The sequence below is a fragment of the Harmonia axyridis genome, chromosome 5, assembly GCF_914767665.1.
Source record: "Harmonia axyridis chromosome 5, icHarAxyr1.1, whole genome shotgun sequence".
Taxonomy (NCBI): domain Eukaryota; kingdom Metazoa; phylum Arthropoda; class Insecta; order Coleoptera; family Coccinellidae; genus Harmonia; species Harmonia axyridis.
In genome coordinates, this window is record NC_059505.1 from 13,656,246 (window position 1) to 13,682,473 (window position 26,228).

General features: G+C 33.2%; 3 protein-coding genes and 1 long non-coding RNA gene across 5 annotated transcripts; 1 reads left to right on the plus strand and 3 right to left on the minus strand.

The window, feature by feature from the left end:
- Positions 1-10,386: 10,386 nt before the first annotated feature.
- On the minus strand, positions 10,387-18,931 carry LOC123681363. Its single transcript, XM_045619741.1, is given in 4 exon segments — positions 10,387-11,309; positions 17,529-17,660; positions 17,663-17,999; positions 18,434-18,931. Coding segments are annotated over 4 exon segments (1,410 nt in total). The 5' UTR covers positions 18,559-18,931; the 3' UTR covers positions 10,387-10,493.
- On the minus strand, positions 13,483-13,925 carry LOC123681364. Its single transcript, XR_006747689.1, has 2 exons — positions 13,785-13,925; positions 13,483-13,730 (listed from the first exon to the last, which is right to left on the minus strand). It is a non-coding gene; the product is annotated as an uncharacterized LOC123681364 (long non-coding RNA).
- LOC123681358 lies at positions 14,187-15,192 on the plus strand. The gene is made up of 2 exons (XM_045619734.1): positions 14,187-14,895; positions 14,949-15,192. Exons 1-2 carry the CDS (start codon positions 14,187-14,189, stop codon positions 15,119-15,121), a joined length of 882 nt encoding a protein of 293 aa, XP_045475690.1. The 3' UTR covers positions 15,122-15,192.
- Positions 18,932-21,622: 2,691 nt separating the features above from the next.
- On the minus strand, positions 21,623-26,184 carry LOC123681362 (probable nuclear transport factor 2). 2 transcript variants are annotated; one of them, XM_045619740.1, is made up of 5 exons: positions 25,925-26,180; positions 25,795-25,866; positions 25,638-25,736; positions 25,346-25,472; positions 21,745-21,934 (listed from the first exon to the last, which is right to left on the minus strand). In XM_045619740.1, the coding sequence occupies exons 1-4, from the start codon at positions 26,030-26,032 to the stop codon at positions 25,359-25,361; spliced, it is 393 nt and encodes a 130-aa protein (XP_045475696.1). In that variant the 5' UTR covers positions 26,033-26,180; the 3' UTR covers positions 21,745-21,934; positions 25,346-25,358. The 2 variants fall into 2 exon arrangements, with proteins under 2 accessions (XP_045475695.1, XP_045475696.1); XM_045619739.1 differs by lacking the exon at positions 25,346-25,472 and having other exon boundaries at positions 21,623-21,934; positions 25,925-26,184.
- Positions 26,185-26,228: the final 44 nt, after the last annotated feature.

The window sequence follows — 26,228 nt, forward strand, 5'->3', positions numbered from 1 at the left end:
AGTTAAGTCTGTTTTTAATTAATTTACCTTTTTTTTCAATAATATTCCTTTTTCGCTTCCCCTAATCCATCTTTTTCCCTATTGTGACTTTAACAAATAATAACAAAGCCCGGTATCAAATGTAATGTCATAGCAAGCGGCAAAATTACCTGATAGCGGGGTTCCTAGTTTCAACTTAGTTAAGTAGGGCTTCGGTAAAATGATGAAAATACCTAGTTTTATGGGCATAAGATTCGTGTATTGTACCTTTTCTAAATCTGTCTAAAATGCCCAATTTTTTTATGTTACTTGCTCGTTTTGTTTCAAGGATTTTTTTTTCACAGCAGGTGTCCAAAGTCGAAGTTCTCGTTTTGCTAGCAATTGAAATCAAGATTTATCCATTAATTTACGGAAATCCACATAACTTCTTGACAGAATCATACTCATGTCATCTTAAATAACTATTTAAGATTCCATTACAACAAAAAAAATAAGCTTCGAGAGCTTTCCAGCAGAATTCTGACCCTGACAAAGTTAAAAAAGGTGAAAATTCACTAAAAAACGTAATTTGGTAATAACTCGAAAACCATGCAACTTTTACTGGGGTCATGTTAGGCTGGTTAGGTCTCTCTTTAGCTGACCTACCTCCGGTGTCACTGTGACGTGCCACTTATGGGACACCCTGTATAAATCAACTTACATCAAGAAAAGAGTCAATCAAATATTTGTTTCAAAATAGAAATGACTACAAATTAGACACTTCGTGTCCAATAATTCGGCACAGCGCGCAAATCCCCACAATCAATAAATCGATAACTCCAAGAATGTTAATTTTACTATAGGAACCTAACTACCAAGCCATTTGGTCTGCGCAGATAATGAGACATCAGGCTACAGGTGTTCATTATTATCCCCAAGAACCCAAGAAATCTGGACCATTTGTGAAGTGTATACGAGTATATTACCACGTTTAGATTGGTTATTAAATTTATTTGAGGGATCACGACTGAAAAATTAATCTAGATAAGAATCGTGTAATTGGCAGGTTGATTTGATGCTCATAAAGATCGGAATTTTTATTATCATTCCTCGCTCGATACAATGGAAGGGTTCCATATAGCTCAATGCATTCGTATTTAGGGGTCCCATATTTTTAATTCACCTTGTATTTATTTGGTTATGTTCAACAACAAACAAACAAACATTTTTTTTATCAAAAATCATTGTTACACTTTGTTAACAATGAACTTAAGAAAAGTCAAGGGGAAAAACAGCAAAATGAAATTGCAAACAATATCACATCTGAGCTTTTCCAGCCAAAAAATCTAAAACAGTTCATGTTGAATCAAATGATTGTGGACCTCTTCACGAAATTTTTTGAAATTATACAATTTAATACACATATACATACAAGATATTTCAATTTATATCTCGGTAACGATTTAATCAACTGTCAGATTTCATATTCTCCCTCTGAATATGTATGTTATTTCTTGTCATGGTTCTTGAGAGGGAACACCAGCACGTGGTTGTCCAGTTCAAAACGAAAAAAGAGATATTTCTCATCATCACCGATTCTTATGGAGTTTTCACATAATTTCCTCAAACAATAATCTACATGGACGAAAGTTAATATTTTTGATTTGCGAATAAAAAAATTGGTAACTTTACGTTTTTCGCAAAAAAAATTTGGTATTTCTTCGTTTTTCACGAAAAAAATTTATGTTACGTACTTCGAACAAAGCACTGATAAATGTTTGAAATATTCGTAAAAAAAAAACTACCAAAAATAATTTCAAAAGAAGTTAAACTATAATATAATATAGAAGAAGTTCAACTATAATTATAATCCAAAGATAGAACAGACGCTTGCGCGATATGAGAAAGGTCATATAAAGTTTTGTCAAAGTTGATGGTGAGTCTCTAGCATTAAACAACAACTTGAGGACTAGAAGGCCCATCTCTGCCACTTTTTTTAACTCGATCCAGCTCTCTGCTCTCAAAATCACCGCATTATCATCCATTCACCTCTACCTCAAGATACAATTGGAAATACCTTTTATCTACAAAATTAAAATCAATGAACCCAAGACAGTGCCCTGTGGTACTCCACAAATTACAGTTGTTAAAGAAGCTCCAGAGCTACACCACGGAAAAATCTAGGAAAATACAAGCCGTTTTCTTTCCTTTATTATCTCAATTTTCACTTATTTCATTTGTTAGAAACGTTATATGGCAATCTGGAGTAGATTTGTTCCATTGAAAACCATACTGTGGAGAATCGATCAGCTTATATTTATCAATGCATCTACCAATTCTGTCTTTGATTAATCTCTAGAAAATGTTATCAATATTAGGTGTTGGATAGGCCTATATAGTCCTTTATACAGTTCTTGACTCCAAATTTGTGTTTAGGTTTCAAAACTTTGAATAAAAGACTTCCGCAGGGATCCGGTTTGTCTCCCATACTTTTCAATTTATACTTGTGTGACATCCCTGTTACCTTTCCTGAGAAATTCATCTATGCCGATGATAGTGTTCTTTTGTTTCGTCATAATGATTTCGGAATTATTGGAAATACTTCAAATGAAGATCTTTAAATTATTTTCTTGTGTGACGCTTATGCCCTAATCCAAATAAAACAGAAGTTTCCTGTTTTCATTTGAATAAAATGAATAAATCAACAAAAATATAGAAAATTGGAAGTAACTTTCAATAATTCAGTCTTGAATCATAATTATACTCTCAAATATCTTGGAGTTGAACTTGATTATTCTTTGAATTTCAAGATCCACTAGAAAATTTACGTTTGAAGTCGAGGAATAATATTCTTCAAAAATTAGCTAGTTCTTCATGGGATGCTGATGCCAGCAGTCTTCGTACAGCAGCTTTGGCCTTGGTTTTTTCTGCTGCTGAGAACTGTTATCTGTTTGGTTCAATACTGCTCAGGTTCATAAAATGGATGCATAGCTTACCGTTTCATGAGAATTATCAGTGGAACTATTAGATCTACACCTTCACATTGGTTACCAGTGCTGTCACATATACTTCCGCCTCATATTTGTAGATAGGTCAAGAAATCTTGGGAAAAATTCCATTTCTACCCCAACTTTTTTTCAATCATATCTTACCTCCCAGATACTAGAACTGCCAGATTAAAGTCACGCAAACCTTTTCTTCAATCCAATGATAGTGACAAGAAAATTTGGCGTTTCAATTGGAGTTCTTGTAATGTCTTCAGCAAAAGTCTAATCGTTGATCCTTCAGAGAAAGTTCTAGGTTTCAGTCCTCCTAGGAAAACTTGGTGTATTTTAAACAGACTCAGGACTGGTCATGGTCGTTGCAAATGTAATTCTATTGAAATCCCACTATGTGAGTGTGGTGCAGAAGAAAACATTGACCACTTGGTGAATATTTGTCCAATTTATTATAATTTTCATGGTGGTTTTCAAGTAATCCATTCAGATTCAGATTCTTTTTTAGAATCAAATCAATATAATGGAAACTTAACATTTATTACTTCTTTCTGGTTCGTTTCTATTTTGTTTGCAGATGTAATAATGAAATCGTCAACCGTTAGTGCAGATAAAGGATGGAGAAGATTTTGCTTGGATGAAGAGGACAATATTGATAGTTGGGATATACAACAAGTAATACAGTTGATTTAGAATTTTTATTTTTGTTGTTTACATAGTTTTGTTTCGGGATGATCTTTTATTTCAAAATTTTTTCCTGGCAAAATGATCATCAGACATTTCTGAACAACTTGATTTCTTGCTGATCTCTCGATCTTCATGTTCGCAAATCTGAACAATTTGCTATAGTTAGGTATCCCGTAGATAAATATGAGCTCGTAAAAATTTCAGATTTTTTACACATTGCCGCATTTAGCGTTCTACTGTTACAATTTGTTTTGGATTGGGCCGTTAAGTGATTTCGGATTAGGGATCACAGTGTCATATCCTCAGATAGTATTTTTTCCTATTCACTTGAATTTTTTCAGATTAAAAATATTTTACCTACCTACTTTATATCTTATATTAGGTAACGTATGAAAATTAGCGGAGCTCAATCGTTTAAATCAGCTTGAATATCAGTTCATCATTAAAACCTACTGTTTGATACTAGAAATTGTCAAAAAAGGAAAAGGAAAATTAAGATATTTATGTCGAATTCCGAATCTCTGCAGGAGGTATGCGTGTAAGGGGCGTGTTAACCATGAATACCGGTAAAAGTAATTTGACCTTCGACCTTTCTCACAGATTACCGAGGGCTTAAGATATTGGAATTTCATACCTTACTAGGCCGACGTAAGTATACTGGGTCGAATGAATCTTCACCCACTTTATGATTTATTGTTATCGAAAGTAACAAGCAAATGTATTTGTTGTTATCTTCATCATTTTCGAGAATTTAATGTTCAAGAGAAGGGTATGGAAAAAAAACAATAAAGGGTCTCTGTGAATGTTATTTACCCATTCACATTCAAAGGAAATCGAGTCCTATCATTTCAACCAACCGATATTGGTTTATTCATTATCAAATATCAAGAAGTCGTTAGAATAGATAGCGGATAGCTTCAAGCGATTATCGAAATTGTCCTTTAGCGGGATTTGAGCATCATATGTAATTTCCGAGTGTATTCACAGAAAAGTTACAAGTGAACAAGGGCGTAGAAATTGGGGGTACTGGGGGTAATTAACCAAACCTCCCCCCAAGATTTCCAAAATATAAAATTGCGAATTCTCTTAAAGACGAAGAACGAAATTTTTTCCATGAAATTAACCAACAATCATTTTACTTTTCTTCCGAAATCCACAAGGCAGTAAAAAATCGGACCCTTTTACGGTTTATGAGTTTATTATCGCTTTCAAGATGAGTACTTTTAATGCACTACAAGCGCGTTTCCTTTATCTATCCACTTTGTCGGCCTCTTATTTGCCATCTGTGATTTTTGCATTCGTCATCGGTATACACTCACCCGTTTGTTTTTGGATTTTTGTATCATTCTCGTCACAAAATTTCAATACTCTAGTTATTGAATAACTGAACTGAATTGAGTAATTTGCATAGAACAATTGTCCGGGATGTGTTGTACCATTTATTGTGCTTAATTCAAATTGCAATTTATTTGTCAAGACATCAGTTTTGAATTGACTATATCTACAGTGTGTTCCTAAATTGGAGGTACAAATAAAAATGACAGATTTCTCGAATCATTTCAAGGAAAAATGTCCTATAACATGAGTCCCCAAACACTTTGTTTTCAAGATAAAGTTGTTAAATCAAATTAATTTTACGGCAGTCAGACATTTTTTTTCAATTCTGGAAAAAGTACCTCCCCGAGCGGAGCTCGAACCCGCAACCTCCGAATTACTATAGTAATTCGGAGGTTGCGGGTTCGAGCCCCGCTCGGGGAGGTACTTTTTCCAGAATTGAAAAAAATTGTCTGACTGCCATAAAATTAATTTGATATATTATATACAGACATAAACCATTATTTAAACAGGTGTTAAAGTTTAAGTTTTTTCCCATAGAATCCTCAGGAAAATCCATGTTAATATGAAGATCCATCTATAGTAAGCTGTAAGGAATGAATTAATTATAAGTTTTGGTACTTATTTACACACAATGTAGCGAAGATTAATAAAGATTTGAAAAACTAATATAAGCATCACTAAAAAGTACGACACACTAGAAACACCCTGTTTCTCGAAAACAAAGCGTTTGCGGGCTCATATACATGGGACTTTTTATTAATTAACCAAGGAATCTCTAATATAGGAACACCCATTATAAGGTAAGAAAATTCGAATTGGTAATAAAAAAAAACTTCAGGTAATTTCATTAAACTTCGTTATCAAACTTCTTTTTCTCACATTAGAGATATAAGTAAAGGTTGTCAAAACATTTTTTTTCTCGATTACCCCCCCTCAGAAAAAAATTTCTACGCCCTTGCAAGTACGTCATTCAAAATAGGTGTTTTCCTAGAAATACCCAAAATTTACTTTTTATTCTGAATCATTACCCATTAATAATCAATTAATACCTATATACAGAGTGTCCCACAATTAGACTGGCAAGCTTCTAGTTAGTCTTCTAGACATTATTTTAGGCACATTCGTCCCAAATCATATAATGGAAAAATGCTCTGTTAAGAAGCTAGAGCCCACTGAAGATGGCGTCCAGGCAAAACTTTTTGTCACATCTCTCCAAATCGGCATCACCCAAAGGGTTGAAATTTTACACATTGGCTACTATCATAAATACGCACCGAATGGTTTGAGTGCATTTTTCTCATGTCGAACATAAGTGTATCATTTTGGGGGTGGGAAAGGTATTTTTAGTGACAACTCTTTAACCTTTCATTATTTCGCAGTGTCGCGAATCGCGATTGTACATTTCAACGTAGGATATTGAAAGTCGCTTTGCGAGTATCGCCAGCGCAGTACATAAAATTCGCGTCGCTCGCATCGCAACATTAGTCGCTCACGCTGTGTCCTACGTGAGCGAATCATTGCGAGCGATTAGCGCGACGCGACCAAACGCGATATATCAAACAATGTAATATAATAGCGCTGTCCTACGTGCTGCACGTAGGACAGCGCTATTATATTACATTGTTTGATATATCGCGTTTGGTCGCGTCGCGCTAATCGCTCGCAATGATTCGCTCACGTAGGACACAGCGTCACGCACGACATGGGGTAATGTTGCGACGCGAGCGACATAATTTTACGCTTGTCCTGCGTGAGCGAACTACTGCGAGCGATGCGAATAAAGCGAATTTATCAAACTTTAGAATAAAATGGCGCTGTCCTACGTGCAGTCGTATAGGTCGTGAAACTGTTTCGGGCGAATGTCGCGCGATGTCCGCGATCAAATTATTTGATATTTTCGCGCGACTGATCTTCCGCAATACACAATCCCAACCCCAACCATATTTTTGTCTCGCCGTGTGGCGTTTGTAGATTTCAACGTAGGACACTGAAAGTCGAGCTGCTCGCATCGCTCGCGCAGTACATATCCCTATGTCCTGCGTGAGCAACTAATGCTGCGACGCAAATTTTTTGTACTGCGCGGGCGACGCGACCAAAGCGAATTTATCAAACCTTGAAATATAATAGCGCTGTCCTACGTGCCGTCGTATAGGTCGTAAAACTGTTTGATGCGAATTTCGAGCGATGTCCGCGATCAAATTATTTGATATTTCTGCGCGAAATTCGCGCGACTGATCTTCCGCAATGCACAATCCCAACACCAACCATATACACACATCGGAAAAGTCTAAGGATATTTCAGTATATCTCGCATGGTAAATCGCATATTGCTTTTATCTCAAGTTTTTTGAAGACTATCAATTGAAATCATCATGCGGAATGAATTTTGGTTGTATACATATGCTAGCCAAGAAAATATGGGAGATATGATAAAAATAAAAAAAATGAATGTCGCAGTTAAAATTTCTGTATTTGATTTTAATCATTTCATGCATTCGTTAGATCGATTTTGGGTTATAACATCGACAATATTTTTCTATCAACTTCTTTTTATTATGGAACGACATCATTTAACTTTGGAAGAGATGAATCGAGTGGTTGGTTTACTTGAAGGGGGCATGAGACAAGTCGATGCAGCTGAGCGAATGGGTGTTTCACAAAGTGTTATAAGTCGTTTGTGGAGGCGTTTCAGAACAACTGGAAATCCTGCCGAAAATTATCCAGGACGTGGACGTTGTACAACTGCTATTCAAGACAGATTTTTGGTTTTGACCGCCCGAAAGCAACCCACTATAACGGCTCCTGAGTTGGTTATGGAATTTCAACGGGCTCATAATTTGACCATTGGGCGAGATACTGTGAGGAATCGTCTTCATGAAGCCGATCTTCATTTCCGACGGCCCATTAGGTGTCCACCACTTTCCAGAGGAAATCGCGCTGCAAGATTGAATTGGTGTCGTGAGTTTCAAAATTGGGGTGTCAATGAGTGGTCCACAGTTTTATTCACAGATGAATCAAGATTCGGATATCATCCAGATTCTCGTCGAATAAGACTATGGAGACGATCTGGTAATTTAGAACGCTTGAGACACGTCCAGGAAGTACACCGTTATAGAGGTGGTACAATTATGGTGTGGGGAGGAATTTCCATTGGACGTAGAACAGAGCTCGTTTTTCCTGATGGTTTTCTAAGAGCTCAGCAATATTTGGAAAATATTCTGCAACCAATTGTACAACCTTATGCAGAAGCTGTTGGTGAAAACTTCCATTTGATGCATGACAATGCTCGTCCCCATACCGCTCTTATTGTGACACAATGGTTGGATAATGAGGGAATTGATGTTTTGCCATGGCCAGCACAATCTCCGGACCTGAATCCGATAGAACATGTATGGGACATGCTTCAAAGAAGGATTACGCCAAATATGGGAAACGTCCAAAATGTTTTAGAATTCAGGGAGCTTCTGACAGCTGAATGGACAAATTTAAATCAGGAAGACCTAAACAATCTGATTTTGTCTATGAATCGTAGGTGTAGAGCCGTAATTAATCAACGAGGAGGCCACACATTGCATTAAATGCCAAACTTGAATTGATTTTCGATAAAAAATTACTAAGAATAATTACTATGTTTTTCGCAATTTAGAGACTTCGATTTTCTTCAGTTTTTCACTTTTTCATTATAAAAATTTCGGTTTATTTGAAGTATATAAACAATTATTGAATACATCTATACATAATTTCCTCGAATTTTCTTTCATTTAACTCAAAACCAATCATATCGAAGAATATCCTTAGACTTTTCCGATGTGTGTATTTGTCTCGCCGTGTCGTGTTTGTAGATTTCAACGTAGGACACTGAAAGTCGCGCTGCTCACATCGCTCGCGTAGTACATAAAATTCGCGTCGCTCGCGTCGTAACATTAGTCGCTCACGTGGGACATAGGGTTAGGCTAGGCGCGCACAAGCTTTCTTGTCGCGCGACAGAATAATCGCCAAGAAAGCAATTGGAAAATGTTTCATGAGTGTATTTGCGGCATATTAATTGAAACTACATTCGATAGGATTTTATTGAAACCGCTTGCGTTGGAGCTAAACTATTACGAGCCACTCAACTCATGGAAACGGCGCAAAAAAGCAGTCGTATCGTGGAGTTTTTAAGAGTAAGGGTATCCTTATTACACTCCCAGCATTGTTTATTTTCAGGTGTTTATTGTTTGTTCACAAAAATTGTGTATTTTTTTAAATGTATTGAAATCGCAATAACACGAGGCAGATGTTTCCATTTATTTATCCGGTGCATGACCTCGCCATGAGTGAGAATGCCACTACCTACTGGTGTATTAAACTGTTTAATTGTTTATCCCTAGAGATCCGAATTTTAGAGTTAAATGGTTTCAGGAAGAAAATCTTAGAGTTTTCAATTAATGCTGAACCTTACACTGTAGACGATTTCATGGTGGCGTGTAATACTCGGCTTCCTCGTGAACGTTGAATTGATATTTAGTGTGGCTCTTTTTCTTGGGGAGTTGATATTTTTGAATTGTTTTCTTTTTTGTTGTACCTCATATAATTAATTATCAAAATAAATTCCATTATTATTATTTGTATTCACTGGAAAAGTTCAAAGTCCAGCCATTCAGAACCGGTACTCCCAGGTTAAGATTCTTTTTTCTAGTGGAATCAGTGTTGTCTTTGAGTGGTCGAGAGTTAATCTTTCTACCACGCACCACCTCTCAATAATACTGAGGGTATGCTGCATTACAATGCATATTACCATTTTCCTACAACTGCTATGGAAAGTAGCGTATTCTACACAGCTTACTCAAATTCAAAACTATGTATTGCTCATACTGTGGGAAATATTATTCCCCACGGCACTTTGCCCACACCTCGCTTGGTAGACCAATGAAATTGGGCTTTTGAGTCGTTTCTATGGAAACGCAATAAATTAGCACATACTAACGTCAACGAAATCCATTTTAATTTGAATCAAGTCCATTACTTGAATTATTGAAATTTGTGCAGTTGTAGGAAAAGTATAGTGTGCAACATGTGGAGAAAGTCCTTTTCTCGCTCGTGTGTTTGCGGCACTCGCCTTTCAGGCTCGTGCCACAAACTTCCACACTCGCGAGAAAAGTTGGACTTTCCCCACTTGTTGCACAATATACTATTTCATGATTTTGTGTTCTTGAATTTCCAAGAAATGTTTTTTTTTAATTTTATTCCCCTAATTTTTTGCCAACAAAGGTCATGGAGCCTGTTCTAAAGCTAGAAGGATGGATGCAGTAGAGAAACCGATTCTTAAAAAATGTAATGCACTAATAGTTCCCAAGAAGAGATCTGGACAAATTTTTGGATTCCAAAAGTCTATTCGAAATAATAAACTAAAAATTAAAACTATATCTTTCTCTTACTATACATAATTTTATTACAATATATAATCTAAACATAAATTCAACAGATATGTGTATAACAAAAATAAATAAATATATTTTTCGTACATGCAGTTTTTTAAAGCAAAGTGGGAAATAATTCAGACATTTCCGCCCACTCATTTTCACAATGTGATGATGGTGAACCCAAAGATTCATATCCACAATCAGATCCTGAACTTGAGATGGGGGAAACACTTCCATTTACAATTTTTGAAAATGGTAAACTTAAAGTATTTGATGACTTCTGAACATCATCTGAAGAAACTGTGTTTTCTGGAGATAACACAATTTCTTCAGAATCTATTGCATTGGTACCATCTTCATTAATAACGATAGTTACACAATTAGTAGCTTCATCATAAGTTCCATATATTACATCTAAATTTTCTAAACTGGTGTCAAGATTTACTGAAGGATTACATTCTAACACTGGTTCACATTTAATGATTTTTGGAATTTTCACATCCTTGAGATCTGATGTTTTTTCTTTCAATATATAGTCTAAGCTTATAATAGGTTTGGAGCATTCTATTGCTGGTTCACATTTAATCAAGTTTTGAACTGATTCATCCTGGAAATGTAAACCTTTTGGAGTTAAAATATTAAATGGAATTTTTGGAATGATCTTTTTCAATTTTGAATTTGTGCGTAGTACAGTTTTAGATTTAGTGTCCTTTTTACATTTATTTTTAGGTTTTGGTAATTCCCTTGGATCGGGGCCTGGTTTTGTATAATTATGGTGTAGTAAGAGATATTGAGAGATATCATTTTCTAATGACTTCTCCTTTTCTGTATTCAGCACAGAACTTCTAGTGGATTCCAATTTTTTTGATGCTTCCCCCACCACTGGCCTGGTAGTTCCTTGTCCTCCACTTTCATCGATGCTTTGTACCTAGAAGAATATATTTAAATTAGATCAATAGCATACATAAAATAATTTATGATAAGGATTAGCCACATGCTGATTCACAATAAAATAAAAGGTTTCATGCTTTAGATTAAAATATGATTTTGACTTTAGAAGCCTATCTAAAAAATTTCCCTCTTCAAATTGAATTAATAGAAAAATAAACGTTCTTTTCTTCATGTTTCTTTCACACAATATTTCATTTGAAATTGAAACTTCATAAAGCATTATACTTCATTTTTCTTCAAAATGAAAAATAAATTGCCATTAATTTTTTATCAAGAGGCTACAGAAATCCCAAATAGAAAAACCCACCGAGCATGAAATCAGCCTCAACATCGATATGGTTACCATGAAGTGCAAAAGCAAATTATCTGATTTTGCTACTTGCCAGTGATATGTGTCTTAGGATTGTGAATTAATAGGACAGTGTTGATTATTGAATAAGCAGTTCCAGAATACTCAAAATTTCCCTAGTTATATAATTATTTAATTCCGAAAGAATAAAATGTATTAATTAAAAATGCCTTAGCTTGAAGTATTTCAAGGCTTACTGGTCAGAGTGCACTGTGATACATACATCTTTAAAATCTATCAAATGTAGAATCATCCAGTTGGATAATTTATCAACTGCATATTGATTTTGAAAACATAGGATTAGAAATCATTCAACAGCATATAATCTCATTTTTTCCGTTGTTCTTTGAATATCGAGAAGCCTTGAAAATTTTCAACCACTTGTTGTGGCAATTAGATGAACTCAATTTTTAAAACAGGGACATTCAGATGAATTCTGACGTTATACTCCAAGTTCAAATTCTACCAGACTTATTAAATGTGCAATATATCAGGTATTCCAATTCTTCATGTGAAAAAAAAACTATAGTTGGTCAATTTTAACAAAGTTGTATTAGAAGCCACAGTGGACATGTGGATACTACAAAGTTGAATTATATAATATCCAAAATTTTGTGAAATTAACAAGCTCATTCGATAACCGTGAACTCATAATGACATTTCAAAAAATAAAAGATAAGTAAAATCAATTAGTATATTTAAATAGGAGATGATAATTGAAGATATTCTTCAAATTGATAGACCTTTGATATCAATGGTTGCTCCCTCACACAAAAACTATTCTCCCAATTCAGCTTCAAATTGTTTATATTATCTTGTCAAATTACAAAATGGACATTTTCTTAGTGCTTTACAAATTATCCTGTCATGAATTCTATGTATCACTTCATTTCAATAAGCCTTTTTGATCTTCATTCAATTTGATAATTCTTTATCACAATTTTGAAATGATGAAGCATCGAGATTGATAATATGATTACTTTTTATTGATACATCAATAGGTTTTGATACGATTTAGATCATCATTTTGAATAATTCTGAAACTGAAAGTATTTAATGTGAATAATGATGTGAAATATTTCACCTTTCCTTATTCAATTTGAAGAAATACTGTTCAAAATCAACATCAGTGTACCTAGAAATATGGTACTTCATATAAATTTTTCTTCAACAATTTTATGGTGATATTTTAAACTTGAACAGCTCCATTTTAATTATTATTATTCTTCAATTTGGCTGAACTAAACATTCCATTGAGTAATAAGAATTAAAAGCTAACAATACACATTCTTATAACTTATATATTAACTATATATTATTATTATTATTATTATTATCTTTATAAAAAGCCCCAAATGCCTTATGTTCAAAGCTATCAATTTCAGTGAAAACTGGCAAAACAATGAATTTCTGAAATTGATTACAGTGAAAATTAAAAGATGGTGTTTTTTCAGAATACCCAAGAAATTAAATCTTTTGAATTGATGGTAACTATTTCCAACATAGTGCAACTATCTTCCACATCAAAACTATATTATTTTTATTGGAAATGATAAACAATTCAATAAATAATTAATTTTAATTATTCTAAGTATTAACATTAACTGAGGAAAGCATAATATGAAACAATTGACCATATTCAGCGTCGCCATATTGAATTGCGACAATACCAACTACCCAGGGTTCCCAACGGAGAAATATTGAGTTTACTAGAAAAATACCGTACCGATTATGAGTATGTATGAGAGGTTATAAAAATTGGTGGTAAACTTTGGTTAAGTATTTTGTGTGTGTTTTTTCAGAAAAATTGAACTGAAGATAAAATCCAGGAAATATGGGTAGATATCAATATAGTGGAGGCAGTCGTTGTTGTGTCAGTAATTGTTCAGCAAGAAATAGATGTAAAAATGAAAAAACTGACACCAAAATATTCTCTACAAGATGTAATGGCAAAATACTAAAATTCTGTCTGAAACATCTCAAAGGTAAGTGTGATCACATCTTCAGTATTGTGGGTGATTATTCCGGATAATTTCAGATTACCAGGCTCTAAAAAAAGAAGAGGTTAATTCATCCAGTGATTCGACCCATGCTAGCTACAACGTTGGAGGTAAATCCGTAGAAAACTCTTTTCAATAAGTACTTTTGACATATTGTCACCCCCAGTAAAACAATTGTAGCACCAATTATAAGGAATGGAATATGGAATGTCTACTTGTCAGTGTAGAATAGAGATAATTTTTCAGTTCATAGTATCCATCCTTGTACTCTAATGAGGGACTTTGTGAAAATCATAGACTGTCTATTCGACAAATTATTTTTCAGAATTCCAAGCACAAATTAAACTGTCAATGAAGAAATCTGTCGACTTCGACCACAATTATTATTTCCAACAAAATGACTTAAACAAGTTACAAAATCTGCTGAACTATGTTCACCACCTTGAAATGAAGATCGAGGAACATAAGATGAAACATTCTACCAACTCCATTCAGTCTTCAATCAATGATCCCCACTTTCTACACAGGATTCAGTGATGTCATTACCTACAAGATTTTTACAAGCATAATCATCAAGCATGCACTGGCATACAGAAAAAAGTACTTGGGCAAGGACAACAGTAATCTGGGAATGGACTATGAAAATCAGATATTCATAGTTTTAGTAAGGCTTCGTCTTGGTCTCTTAGAAGAAGATATCGCATATAGATATGATATTTCCCAGTCCACAGTCTCCAGAATGTTTAGGTTTTGGATAAATGTGATGTATTCATATTTCATACCTATTTGGCCTTCGAGAGAAATCATGAAAAAGTATATGCCAGAATGTTACATCAGTAAATATCCTAGTACAAGAATTATTCTGGATGGAACTGAGATTTTTATTGAAAAACCTTCAGATTATACAGTGCAGAGTAGCACATATTCTGTGTATAAGGCACATAATACCGCCAGGGGCATAATTGGAATAACACCTAATGGATTTGTGTGTTTCATATCAGAACTCTACCCGGGTAGAACTTCTGAGATGGAAATAATTTTAAATAGTGGCTTACTGGAAAAGCTGGAACCAGGGGACTCAGTAATGGCTGATAAGGGGTTCACAATTTCCAAAGAACTTGCAGATATTGATGTTGATTTGAATATACCGCCATTTTCATATGGCAATAATCAACAATTCACTGACGCAGATGAAACTCTGACTAGGGATATTAGTAAGGAGTGAGTTTTTTTAATATACATTTTATCAAATGATTGCAATTTTTAGGTGTTCGTGTTCATGTTGAGAGAATTATAAGAAATGTGAAATTAAACAGAATATTGTGCTGTAGCATTCCAAATACTATGGCTGACCAATTGAACCAAATTTGGGTGGTGTGTTGCCATCTGACAAATTTTAGAAAAAAACCCCTGTTGGATATAAAAACCAAGAAAAAATAGAAGAACAGGAGATTATAAGTTCATTTCAGATGTATATTATTTGTATTTTTGTTATAAAATATTTATGAAAATTCCTTTTTTTTTTGGGTGTACATTCTTCATTATATCAATAAATTCATTTTTTATGATCATAATAAAAGCGAGTCTTTATTCATCAATTTTGAATTCAAAAAGTTGTTGTTTATTGCTGCAACCTCTTAAAACAGTTCTTAGTCTTGTGCAATGAACATTTTCATTGTACATTATAAATGTATATGTATAAAGATAAAATGAAATGAAACATCCTACTAAAAAAATCAAAACTTTAATCCCTCTCAAACAAAAACTCAACACTTTCTAACTAGTAATATTATTAAATAGAATTAATAAAAAAAATAAACAAAAACAATATGAAATAAATAAATAATTTTTCAGTCTTCTCATAAAATAAAAACTTATTCTAAAGATATTCATAAAGTGAGGCAAACTAGAAAATGTGTATCAGCAGATATTTAGATAGATGCTTTAAAGTAAGTAAAATAAAATCTTATTAATTTTGGTAAATGTTCGTTAGCCCATAAATGTTCGTCAAAGGTTATTCTTTGAATAAACACATCATTTCCACTATCAACCATAATATCACAGTACTTGAGACAACTTAAGGCCAATTGCCCCTGGATTTGTGTATAATGAGAATGAGTTTTTTCAAGCTTATTCTTCCATTGACTATTTCCAAAAATGGAGCGAAGCCTTCATTAATACACTCAGCCACGGTTAATTTGTTTATAAAACCACCTTTCACTAATGTTTTTATTTCCAAAAGGTGAAATTTTTGTGAAATATTGTCCCAAACAAGCCTATCTGGCGTAGCAGCCAGAAAAGGTACTCCAGGATTTACACATAAACCACACTTATAGACTTGATATTGTGGAAATAATTCATTGTATTTTTTCACTGCCTTTTCTTCATTAGCCAGTCCAAGTTTCATCATCGATGATTGAAAAAAAGTTTTTGGCCAAATTCTTTTGATGAATTTATCATTAATTTCGACTCTTCTATTTACTATTTCATGAAAACGGCTGGATGTAATTCTTTTCCGTCTCTCTATATACCAGGCTGGACAATCACTCTGTAGTCTGGTTTTTTCTCTAGTAGTTTTGCGTTATTTAGAGAAATACTAACGTTTTCTATTAAATGAATATTGGGAATTACATCAGTCAATAGGCTGTTGATATAAACATTAGTCCATTTTATTCTTGTTGGAATAACCAATATATCATTTTGCCTTTCGTCTGTTGTTGATCTACATACATTTTTGACTGGAAGAGGATTGTATTCATTTCATTTCAATATTTCACCAAACATGGAGAAGTCATTTTTCATCATACTAATAGCCAATTGTTTGATATCAGTATTTTGCACAGGAGTTTTCAAATGTTGTTCGAAAACTATTCGTCTTTTATCTATATTTTTTTTCGTCTTCTTATATATATTGTATGGATCTGGTTTTATAAAATTCAACATTTGAAAGGGCTGTGATGGGGGTGCCTTCTTGGAACCAGTTCCCCAAAGTCTTGGCTCTGAGGTTGAGGGGATATCTATTGAATCCACTATATTTGATTTTTTTTCTCTAACGTAATCAAGTTACTGCCATAGAAGTGCATAAACATGTTTGCATCGACCTGAGACTCCTGAAATACAGGAGCAGGCACCTTTTAACACTTCTCCATCGCTTTTCAAGTGAACATTACACTTATAAATAAGTTTTTTCATTGCCGCTTTCACCTGAGCTTTTATGATAACACCATCGGCACTATAACTCAGCAAAACATTTTCAACTTTATTTGCCTTAAACATACGATAACCCAGTGAGTGATGTTTAACACTGCCTTCTGTAGATTTCTCTTTGAATTTCAAAATATCATCTTCCTTATATGTTTTTGGAAAATCCAAAAGGTTTTTTGTCCACGGCCCATTAGGAAGACTCATAACTATTACTTAAATAATATTTATTACTAAAATAATATATTAATAGTGATAATAATATTACTAAAATAATATATTAATAGTGATAATAATATTACTAAAATAATATATTAATAGTGATAATAATATTATTGAAAAATATAATTCAACTTATTCCCTCTCATCTGACATTTTTTCAGTTAACGACTTTGGAATGCATTTTACAAATATTCTCATTTAAACTTTCGCGGGGCTGAGAAATTTCTCTCAACATCGAATAACGAAAGTTACTAATTAGTAACTTTCGTTATTCGATGTTGAGAACCCTGGGTAGTTGGTATTGTCGCATTTCAATATGGCGACGCTGAATATGGTCAATTCCACTAAAAATCCAATGTTAGCTCAAGATATTCTACATATTTACTAAACTTATTGTTATGGTCAAAGAATCAATGGTACTTACTTCACAATCTGCTTTCTGAGCAGCATTTTCCAAGTCTCTGGCGATATCTTCAAGGAGGCTCTCTGCAAGTTGCTCCAAAGACTCAAAGTCGATGTCGTTGTGGAGGTCATCGAGCAAGTCCGGTAGAGAAGGCACACTAGGGCTATTTTGAGGAATGTTTGAGTTTTGGATAAACGTACAGCTGGACTTGTGTCTGACCCCATCGGCAGAAGAAGAGATTCAGATGATCCTTCATCAGACTCAGGTCCAACAGAACGTTTTTCTTTACAACTCAAGCATGGTTCGCTCAACCTAGCTTTCAGCTCTGCATTCTCTTTGGACAATTGTTCATTCAAAGTTTTGAGATTTTCGCATTCAGACAACAAAGTATCATTTCTAGTACACAATTCAGTAATGGCACTTTCCATCTGTTCAATTCTTGCTTTCTTTCTATCTCTGGATGTTTGGGCAGCAACTCGATTCTTCAATTTTCTGAAAATCAAGCATTCAAGTTGATCAAAAATTATAGAATGAAGTATATGAAGTCCTGAATTACTTATTTTTTAAGTTCAAAAATAATGTAGAAAAATGTATGAAGCAAAAATCATTTATTCTCAGTCCAATTTTACTATAATATCTCAATATGAGAAAATAAAAAGAGAATACTAGGAGTACAAGCAAAACAATGAAGGACATTTTCATTACCTTGAACCTAGATACAATTATTGACAAATTTTCATGGAAAATCTGAATTTATCAAATTTATCAACAAGATATTCAATTGGATCATCCAAACCGATCCAAAGAGAAAAGAGATTATTTTTACTCCTTTCTTGAAAAGATATCATATTTCAATTGGTTCGAAAACAATGTTTGACATCACAAAACAATAAAAATTTGGCTCTTAAAATACAATATTTACTCACTTTCTTTGAATTTTTTCATCCCAAGTTAGGTGATCGAGCCGACGTTTCTTCGCTCTTGGTACTTCCAGAACTTCATTTTGATCAACATCAATACCCAATATTCTCAAAAACTCTGACGAATTCATCCCAAAAAGATCTGGGGAACCACCAATACACAATCACTTGTATCGTTCACCACCAACAAAATTTTATAAATAAAAGGCAAAGTCAAGACGAAAGGGTAATACCGGCGACAGAACTCCCAATTATAATAAAATTGCTGATGCAATTCTAGGATGAAATTTCCAGTTTTGCCTCTTAGTATTGAGTTCACTGTTGTGTAGCAGGTTGTAGTAGGGGAATTATTGTTATTGATCGAGGAATATTCAAGAAAAATGACACGTCAATTTTGAACAGCTATGTGGAATCATCTGATTGGCTATGGCTTAGTTCTGGCGGTTCATTCAAAATATACACCATCTCGTTTATTTTCCTAAAACCGGTACAATGTTATTAAATTGGCATAATCATATGATTAAGGCTTTACTGCTATGGCCAATTTTGATAATTGTCGATAATGACAATCATAATATAACATCATATAATATAGTATTTTATTTAACTCTATGAGAATTTCATTCGAATATCTGGACTATAAACAGATGATGCAATATTATCTAAGGTTAGTATATGAATTTCATCATTCACTGAAATGAGTAATACTAGATATTGTTTTCCGTTTTTAATTCTTAATGTTTACCTTTGGCCATCTGATCTAATTTTCTAAAATATATCGGATTTTTTATAATTTCTGAATGGCTGTTAATAGTTATTTAATAATGTTTCTAATAATTTGTTTTTACGAAATAACTGAACATGTAGGCATCAAATATCTTCATGAGAAAATTTATAGGAATACGAGCTATCCCTATTCAATTGATTAATATTTTTTGTAGTGAAACACTTATTTTTGATTTGAGGAGTTTTAGCAGCAATATGTTGAATCCAGAAGATTTTCTCCGGGTAGGAATTTCAATTTCTGTACAAACTTCGTTTTGATTGTGAGAGGTAGTTTTTTTTTCTTCAGGGGAGGATATCAGTCATGCTCCGGGGTATTCCCCGGCCCCGCATGGATTCAACACTGTTTAGCACAGGGCCACAGGGTGTTTCATATATTTAGTATTCTGTGGTTTCAAGTATATTGTGTCCAAAATTCTTCCATCAATTTTGTTACTCAAATTAAAACTCTATTTTTGATGATTCCGTTTGGATTCTGCGAGGAAAAATTATAATTGTAATACCTATAACCTGGTTAATGAGAAAGCCTCCTGAATTCAAAAATTTTTCAGTAACCTCTTTGATATTTTCTGTATTTATGTTATAAATAGGGTCAAATTCTTTCTTCAGATTTCATAAGAAAATTCTGTGATTATCGAAAATTACTTATCAAAGGTAATACCACGAGGGCATGAGTGCTTCAAATATTATCGATAATTTTTTCTTTTCTACGTAAACTTGTTTATTTGGCAAAAAACATGAAAACAAACCGATTGATAACATCACTAGTCTGTTAGGACGAGTGATTTTATCTATATTCGGTTTGTTTGAATGTTTTTGCCTCAAATAAACAAGTTTGAGTGAAGAAAATAATAAATTATCTGATAAAATTTGAATAACGATCGTTGCATGTATTTGAGAGGATTATTTTTTTCAACAATTTGAATGTTCAATATTTTATTGGGTGATTGCACTGAAGCGGTTTGTGTTCATTTCTCAATAATGCACTTTAAGCTGTCAAGAATGACGAATTCAAAGTAAAACGGTTCCTAATTTTACTTTCAATTTTCTTCTTGAATTTTTAAAAGTTCTGGCGCCGGCATTAACTCGTAATTTTACAGGAAGCTGGAAATTTATGTTTTATACGCAAAATTTCAACTCGGTCGGATCTGTTGTACTGAACTATCAAATTTTGTTTTTCGATCGATATTCTTCTTGAATGATCTATGCTTCTTATTATACAGTCTCTGCGAAATTTGCTGGAAATTTCAAATGATTTTTTTTTGGCGAGGCGTTCGGCAAATGTTAATCGAAGACACCGGTGCTCAACCTTTCGCTCCGTCAAGAAATGAAAGTACGCCAAATTCTGTGGGATAGGAATTTTTGATTTCGATATTATCTTCAACTAATCTTAATTCAAATTATCTCCCTGAAGTCGATCAAGTCTGACTCTGAAATTAATATCAAGTGAAGGAGCAGTGAAATTGTTCTTATTTTTGTTTTCACAAATCACTTTCTTCGATATCAGCTCAGTCATCGTTCGGAAAACAAGCAGAAAAACAAAATATTTGTACGATTGCACTCTTGAAGAGTTAAAATGGACATGTTAATGCACATAGTAAAACCCAGATTGAAAACATTTCTTGATTCATAACGAATCAACATCACAACATATTTCATCACATTAAAGCATTCTCAATAGAATGCATAAGCTCGTGAAAGCAATATGTCTCAGAGCTTAGTGAGTAACTTATGATAACCATATTTGAAAAAAATCCATATCTTTCAAACCTGCCTGACATCTATTGCCTCAATCAGTGAATCGAAAAAAATCCGAACTATTTCAAAATCCGAAAAAAATCCGCCGATTAGCAATACTAGCAAGCTGAGCGCTACTTGTAATCACAGAAAATCCACACTCATTTCTCCACAGCAGCCTTGACCACGAATTTGAATGAACGCTCGTTATTTCGTAAAAATCTCTAAGAAACCACCCTAATTTTTCGCTCTTTTCATTGAAAAAATTGTGAAACATAGAGAAATGAATCCTTTCTTTGTATATGTTGTGAAACGTCTGAAAATCTGTAACCTACATTATTGAATGATGAAGGAAGTGATGGGTCCTTGTATTCCTATACATATTTCATAGAGTTTAATTGAATATGCCTAAAAACCCATTATTTTCTCCTTCAAATTGTTAAATATTAGAAAATATTAAAATCCTGAATAACTTTAAATTGAAAGATAATTGTATCATACTCTATAGCAACTTTTTTGTTGGAAATTGTAAAATCACATAGTGAGATTTGGCAACAGACAGCTTGGACACCCTGCATATCTATATATTAACATGTTAAAAATCTATAAATATTATTGATTCACATTGAGGTGTTTTTACTTTTGAGGCTAGGAAAATTAATAAAACTCAACATGTATAAATAATTTGAATCAGTGTTATGACATGAAACTGGTTTTCAAAAAAATGAGTATTGGATAAAAATAAAGACTGACAAAACAAGCCTTTGTTGTGTTTGATTTTTTGAAATTTTATATCATAAGTTTACAAGCATATATTTTCAACTGTAAAATAGGTATATTGCAAATGAACATTTTAGAAATTTGAACAAGGACTTATGCAGTATCATGTATAGCTAGTCGGAAAATATCATGTTGAATATAGAATGAGGTCCCTAAAGGCTTCAAAACAAACACTTGGACAAATGCATGTGGAGGATCTTCATCGCACTGAAAAAAAAAGTGTTAATTAGAGCATTTAAAACATTATTTGTAATATCTTATTGTTATTAACATCAAAGTTTTGAATAAAGATATCAATATTATTGATCAGAAATTAATGGTTTGGTTATAATCCTTATATCCATTTTTTTATTTAGTGACTGCTTGTTGGCCAGTATTCAAGAAATGAATTTTTTTCATTTCATTTGTTGATATATTCTCAACAAAATTTCATGCCAAAAAATTTTATAGATCTTGAAGAAGGCTTAACTGCAGACAGCATAAGGTGGATAGATGGACTCTTTTCTTTTTAGTTCTAATTATAGCTCTCTTTTTGAACAGCTCTAATAAACAACCAATTTTCTGGGAACCAAAATTATTTGTGTATCTTCCTTACCGAGTACAGGGTGGGCAAATTTCGATGTTTTAGCACTACAACATTTAAATCAGATGAGATAGACAAAATCTGATACCCCATTCTCGGTCTCTTTTTCTGAGAAACTAACAAGGGTAGTATTCATTTTTGGCCACCTTCTTTTGTTTTCGAGTTATAAGCGAAAATTGGAAAAATGGCGATATCGAAAAACATTTATATCTCCACTAATACTGATGATAGAGCTCTGAAATTAAAACATTATACAGGCACTTTTTACGTAGAATCCAGTGGCGTGCTGGTATTTTCAAAAGGGGTTTTAATTACGAAGCTATGACCCAAAGTTATGTTTTTTCAGATGGGAACACTAGATTTTTGTGTCATTTTCTGAAAGCCTGATTTTTTCTGATTCCAAAAATATATAACATCGTATGATTCGGATCAATATAAATAATAGAAAATGGCCAAAAACCTCTTTTCACCTAAGAGTCTCAATATTTCTATGGTTTCAACTGTTGATGAACACAGAAAAATTGAGCTTTCTATAACAAAAGCAGTGTCCTTCCGTCAATCTGATTATTTCTATGCTTTTCACTTATTTCTACGAAATTCGAATCTAGATATGTTTTATAAATTTTTTATCTAAAAATTGATTTGAAAATAATGGAGAAACCACAAGATCAAATTTTCAATCGAAAGAGTTGTAATGAGATGATATATCAGGAGATTATTGACATAGGTCTCCAGAATCAATACGTACAAGTACCAATCCATTTTAAGCAGCATAATGAAACAATGCATATATGATTGAACTCAATAATTTAATTACGAAGGGACAAACAAGAAATAATATTTAACCTAATAATGACAACAATTGCCCAATGCACAGTCGACACCTCTTCTCGATATTTCAATAGATGAATATTTGAAACTGTATTCAAGCTACCTAGGAAACATTTTCCAAGTTCGTTTATCTTTTCGAAACTATTTGTATAATAGCGTATTCGGCTGGCTGCACCAGTTCGAATTAATTCGAGCTAATTATGTCATTTAGCTCTACAAAAATTCGAATTAATTCGCACTGGTACAGCCAGTCGAATACGCTATAAAATAAATATAGATTCGAATTTTGTAGAAATAAGTGGAAAGCATAGAAATAATCAGATTGACGGAAGGACACTGCTCTTGTTATAAAAAGCTCAATTTTTCTGTGCTCATCAACAGTTGAAACCATAGAAATATTGAGACTCTTAAGTAAAAAAAGGTTTTTGACCATTTTCTGTTATATATTTTTGAAATCAGGAAAAATCAAGCTTTCAGAAAATGACACAAAAATCTAGTGTTCCCATTTGAAAAAACATAACTTTGGATCATAGCTTCGTAATTAAAAACCCTTTTGAAAATACCAGCACGCCACTGGATTCTACGTAAAAAAGTGCCTGTATAATGTTTTAATTTCAGAGTTCTATCATCAGTATTAGTGGAGATATAAATGTTTTTCGATATCGCCATTTTTCCAATTTTCGCTTATAACTTGAAAACAAAAGAAGGTGGCCAAAAATGAATACTACCCTTGTTAGTTTCTCAGAAAAAGAGACCGAGAATGGGGTATCAGATTTTGTCTATCTCATCTGGTTTAAAAGTTGTAGTGCTAAAACATCGAAATTTGCCCACCCTGTACATTCCACTGAGCCGACGGAGACACTATATTTGCGCATATTTCTCACCTAAATCTTCCATAAACCGACATGTAGCTCTAAATGACTTTATACAAAAACCATTATTTACCGATCCCAATGTAACACTTTTTAGGAGCTGAAATTTCATTGCAAGTCGAATGCTGCTTACAGTTAAAGGTTTAAGGAAATAACTTGTGTGAATACATTCAGTAGAGCACCATGGAAGAACTTATAACTCTACAAGAAAATAGAGTTTATATTATATTTGAAAAGGACAAGTACAGGATCAATCAATATAATAATAGGCTAAAGTATAGTTAAAGTTATCAGTTCTTATTAGATGAAAGTAGACTTTTAATTCTTGCACTACCAGACAAAACTTCCAAATTTTAAAATGTACCAGTGCAAAATTATCCAAGGAAAGATTAAACAATTTTATTCTGCATCAGTATTGCAGAGCATAGGAAAGAACAGCTTGTTATACAAGCGAAACGTTTTTGAGCCGTAAAAAATGTTTTTGCTCACGATTTACTTCTACCTCATAGAACATGGAGTTGAATAACTGCTTCAACAATTGAAAACAGTTCTCCAAAACTGGACTCAAGAAATGCTAATGTGGAGCAACTCATTTTGTCCACGAAGATAAATTGTCATTATCGGAACTCTTGAATAAAATGAGAAGTATTCAATAGCTAAAGTGGTCAAGGTTTGACAGACTTTATAACAATGGACGAATATTTAATAACAGAAGACCAATATTGTAAAAAAAAGTGCATGTGGCCTGTAACTAATAAAAATTGCAATAGAATGAATTTTTATGAGGAAACAATAAAACATATCAAATCTTGAAAGTTTTCGCAAAAGAGAATTTTACTGCTTTCAAGCACATACTTTGATCTTTTATTGAGATGATATAATATCTAAGTTCATTTCAATCTTTTATAAGAATTCATATAAACCTATTTCATTGAACCATTCATGATTGATATAAGTATTTATATATATTTTACTGATCGGATTGTACATATATAACTGGGATAACAAATCAATCAAAATTAGAACTATTCCTCAATCAGAAAAAAATCTGTTCCCATGAGTGCCTGCTTATGAGAGCTTTCACTGTACATATATTTAATCATTCAAACAAAGTTAGAAATACAGTCAAGCAAGTTAATCCAACTTTCAACATAGCAATTCATGCAATGATAAAAGAACAGTAATAATAGGGAGTTAGGAAAGAATGTGTCAGTATTAGTAAAATAATTATATCTTGTAGATAGTGATTCTTCAGGTGCTGAATGTCAAGACAAAAAAAGAAAAAAATTATTGTTATACTATAGCGTTCCAAACTCCATCAAAGCTTTATACCTGTAACATGAAACTACAAAGAATCATGGAGAACCAGCCTAAAAATGTCATGCTGTACATAATAACTTCCCTCAATAGGTTTTAATACAAATGTTTGAACATACGATTGTGGAATATCATCGTCAGTCTGTTGAGAAAAACGGACATCAAATATGGATATCAAAAGAATAATATATTTCTAAAAATTGTTCTATATTAAATACTATGATATCCCAATACTTTCAGGACATTCAATGGGCATTAAATATAATGATAATTCGGATAAGTATCATCTTAAAGAATCATAACCTACCTTTAATCTTCCTAATACAGTGATTAGAACTCCACCATCAAAAGTTGGTTGAGAGTCAACAGCTGTTATAACCCTAGTAATTTTTTGAAAAGTGAGACTCTGAAATATATTGAATTAACTCATGACAATTCATTTTTAAAAAAACCGTTGATCTCACCGATATTTTTTCCATAATTTTGGCAGACCCTTGTAATTGTGATCCCTCGAATGTCATGAAGGAAGTTTCTACCTATAAATTAATCATTTTTTTTTTTGCGAAGGGAGCCAAATAACATCCCCATACTCACATTGTACATTGAGTGTAGATTTGGTCGTTGAATTGGATCATCAAATAATGCATAATACTGGCTCACGAAACCTTTGCCAATAGCTTCGTACTGTGGATTTAGAGCCATTTGCTAATTTTTTTTCAGACAAAACGAGGAGATTTGAAGAAATAGCCCTAGAAGGGTATAACTCTATGTAAAAAGAACACGGTTAGCGGTCGCTGCCAAATGCCAATATCTGGGAACTTCAATTTTTTAATTTTTGCTCTTGATTTGACATTGGCATACTGTCATTCTCAACACATTTGTCGACAAATTTTTTATT

Bases quoted from the DNA above. Each gene is read 5' to 3' on its own strand.
- LOC123681358 (XM_045619734.1), top strand. From the start codon at position 14,187: ATGATCCCCACTTTCTACACAGGATTCAGTGATGTCATTACCTACAAG. The intron at 14,896-14,948 runs GTAAGGAGTGAG...TGCAATTTTTAG, and splicing joins AACTCTGACTAGGGATATTA to GTGTTCGTGTTCATGTTGAG.
- LOC123681362 (XM_045619739.1), bottom strand. From the start codon at position 26,032: ATGGCTCTAAATCCACAGTACGAAGCTATTGGCAAAGGTTTCGTGAGC. The intron at 25,867-25,924 runs GTGAGTATGGGG...ATTAATTTATAG, and splicing joins ATCTACACTCAATGTACAAT to GTAGAAACTTCCTTCATGAC. The intron at 21,935-25,637 runs GTAGGTTATGAT...TTTTTTTTTCAG, and splicing joins CTGTATTAGGAAGATTAAAG to TGCGATGAAGATCCTCCACA.